Source organism: Diplotaxodon limnothrissa, linkage group LG6 (assembly GCF_057381915.1).
Source record: "Diplotaxodon limnothrissa isolate DT_005_m linkage group LG6, D_limnothrissa_male_GT1.1, whole genome shotgun sequence".
Taxonomy (NCBI): domain Eukaryota; kingdom Metazoa; phylum Chordata; class Actinopteri; order Cichliformes; family Cichlidae; genus Diplotaxodon; species Diplotaxodon limnothrissa.
The window spans coordinates 30,090,884-30,093,842 of record NC_140601.1 but is presented as its reverse complement, the minus strand read 5'-3'; the positions used below and the strand labels follow the sequence as shown (position 1 = coordinate 30,093,842).

General features: G+C 40.4%; 1 protein-coding gene across 2 annotated transcripts; it reads left to right on the top strand.

Annotated features, from left to right (window-relative positions):
- Positions 1-632: 632 nt before the first annotated feature.
- LOC146630825 (nuclear factor 7, brain-like) lies at positions 633-2,276 on the top strand. Of its 2 annotated transcripts, XM_085356126.1 has the most exons (2): positions 633-884; positions 1,230-2,276. In XM_085356126.1, the coding sequence occupies exons 1-2, from the start codon at positions 633-635 to the stop codon at positions 2,274-2,276; spliced, it is 1,299 nt and encodes a 432-aa protein (XP_085212252.1). The 2 variants fall into 2 exon arrangements, with proteins under 2 accessions (XP_085212252.1, XP_085212251.1); XM_085356125.1 differs by having other exon boundaries at positions 633-2,276.
- Positions 2,277-2,959: the final 683 nt, after the last annotated feature.

The window sequence follows — 2,959 nt, the reverse complement described above, 5'->3', positions numbered from 1 at the left end:
CAAATTCCAATTCACCCCCACTTACTTAAGAACCAGGAAGTGTGAAGTAAAAAAAAGAATATGCATGGCTTTATAAATATATTAAAGATATTTTACCGGAAAAAACGGCTGAAGAGAGATGATGAATGATTTTCCATGGACTAAACTATGACTAGAATTAAAGAAGTGGTTATGAAACCAAACATAGTCACACTCTCATCTGAAACAGTGCAGGATAACATGAGAAATTTATTTAAACTTGTAAACAAACATAAAGTCCTGGGATTAACTTCTTAGACCTGATTGATATAACACAGTTCTAAAAATCCTAAAACTAGCTCGGGGTGAGTCCTCCAGTCAGGAGATTGTAGTGAACGGCAGCACTTAGTGAGTAAGCTCTACATGTAGAAACATAAAGTGAGTGTGCAGGTGATGTCTCTCAGTGGATTACTCTACTCTTAAATTATTTGATGTGATTCTGTGATTTTTGGACTCCATGCAACATAAGATAGTTATACCTTGAAGATTTTTTCAAGTTCTTTGCCTCATCTGAAATTGCTGTCATGATCCCACTTCGACAGTTCTAAACCACTCACAGAAAATCGTTAGACTTTAACTCATCATGCTTTGACTTTTGTTCCCAGAGTGCAGATATGTTTGCTGCCAGTAATCTGCGATCTGAAGATCAGTTTCTGTGCTCCGTCTGTCTGGATGTGTTCGCTGATCCAGTCACCACACCATGTGGACACAACTTCTGTAAGAAGTGTATCACTCAGCACTGGGATAGAAATGCTCCTTGTCAGTGCCCCATGTGCAAAGAGGCTTTCTACTGTAGACCTCTGTTGAAGGTTAACACTTTGTTCTCTGAGGTGGTTGCTCAGTTCAGAGATGAAACTCAACAGAAAGCCAAGAGGAGCAGCGCAGAGCAACAAGCTGCCAAACCAGGAGAAGTTCCCTGTGACATCTGCACTGGAACCAGACTGAGGGCCCTGAAGTCCTGCCTGGTGTGTCTGACCTCCTACTGTGAGACTCACCTAGAACCTCATCTGACAGTCAAAGGTCTGAAAAGACATCAGCTGATTGAGCCTGTGGAGAACCTGGAAGGCAGGATGTGTATGAAGCACGATAAACATCTGGAGCTGTTCTGTAAGACCGATCAGACAAGTGTCTGCACGCTCTGCTCTGTTTTAGACCACAAGACTCATGAGTTTGTACCTCTGAGAGAAGAATCTGAAGAAAAGAAGACAGAGCTGAGGAAAATGGATGATGAAATTCAGCAAATGATCGAGAAGAGACGACAGAAGATTCAGGAGATCAATGAGTCAGTGAAGATGAGTAAAGATGCTGCAGACAAACAGAAAACAGAAGGTGTTCAGATCTTCACTGTTCTGAAGGAGTTTATTGAGAAAGGCCTGAAGAAGGTCATAAAGGAGATAGAAGACAAACAGGAAACAACAGAGAAACAGGCTGAAGGTCTCATCAAAGAGCTGGAACAGGAAATCTCAGAGCTGAAGAAGAGGAGCTCTGAGGTGACGAATCTAATATGCTCTGAAGACCACCTCCACTTTATTCAAAGCTTCTCATCTCTGAAAGCTGTTCCACCTACCAAGGACTGGACTGAGGTCATCGTCCTTCCACCAACGTATGAGGGGACTGTGATGAGAGCTGTGGCTCAGCTGGAGGAGACACTGAGGATAGAAATGAAGAAGCTGTTTGAGGCTGAGCTGAGGAGGGTCCAGCAGTATGCTGTGGATGTGAGTCTTGATGCTGATACAGCACATCCTGAGCTCATCTTGTCTGATGATGGAAAACAAGTGAATCATGGAGATGAAAAGCACAATCTTCCTGACAACCCGGAGAGATTTTCTTACTGTGTTTGTGTTTTAGGAAAGCAGAGTTTCTCTTCAGGCAGATTTTACTATGAGGCTCAAGTTAAAAGAAAGACTGACTGGGAATTGGGAGTGGCCAGAGAGTCGATCGACAGGAAGAAAATAATGACTCTTAGTCCCGAGGATGGATTCTGGACTGTAGTGCTGAGAAATGGAAATGAGTACAAAGCTCTCGATGAACATGATGTCTGTGTCTGTCGTCCGTCTGGTCCTGAGAAGGTGGGAGTGTTTGTAGATTACGAGGAGGGTGTGGTTTCCTTTTATGATATAGATGCAGCAGCTCTTATCTACTCCTTTACTGGCTGCTCCTTCACTGAGAAACTCTACCCATACTTCAATCCCTGTAATAACGACAATGGCAAAAACTCTGCACCTCTCCTCATCCCTCCCATTAATCACATTGAGTAGAAAAATGATTTTATATGTAGCAGTCTGTGTTAAGAACACATTCGTTGGTGACACTGATTGATTTGGTCTTCTTTTCTTCTCTGATTCTGATTGATTTCTTTGTGTTTTTATGTCATATTCATCTTAAATTGAGCTTAAAGTCTGAGTGATGCTGATTTTGACTGAGGCAAAATAGTCTTTAAATTTTTTTCTAATTACAAAACATTTTTGTTCTTTATTAAAAGATAAATAGAAGAATACGTTTTATCAATATATAAATGAAAAATTGGATTATGTGCTGCTTCCCTGTTGAGTAATTATCATCAACTAGGAACACTGGGATAAGTGCATCTTTGGATCCAGACATGCTCATCCTTTCTCAAACCTCTCCTCACAAAAGACAAGAACAAAATCAGCATTAGCTCAGAGAAGGTTAACTAGCTCAGTATAGCTGAAGTAGGCTGATTACGGTTTTGTGATTTTTACTATTTGCTTTTGGTTTTGCATTGCTCTCGCTAACTTGCTGTAATAAAATTTCCTGTATTTGAAGTCTAAATTCTGAACATTCGCTCCTGAACTGATATATTTCAAATAAATGTAGAAAAATCAAATACAAAAAGGCAAATTTAAAATGACAAAAGACTGTTGACAATTGAGAATGTTTTTTTCCTTGTTTTTTTCTTTTGGTCATGCCTGTGATGATG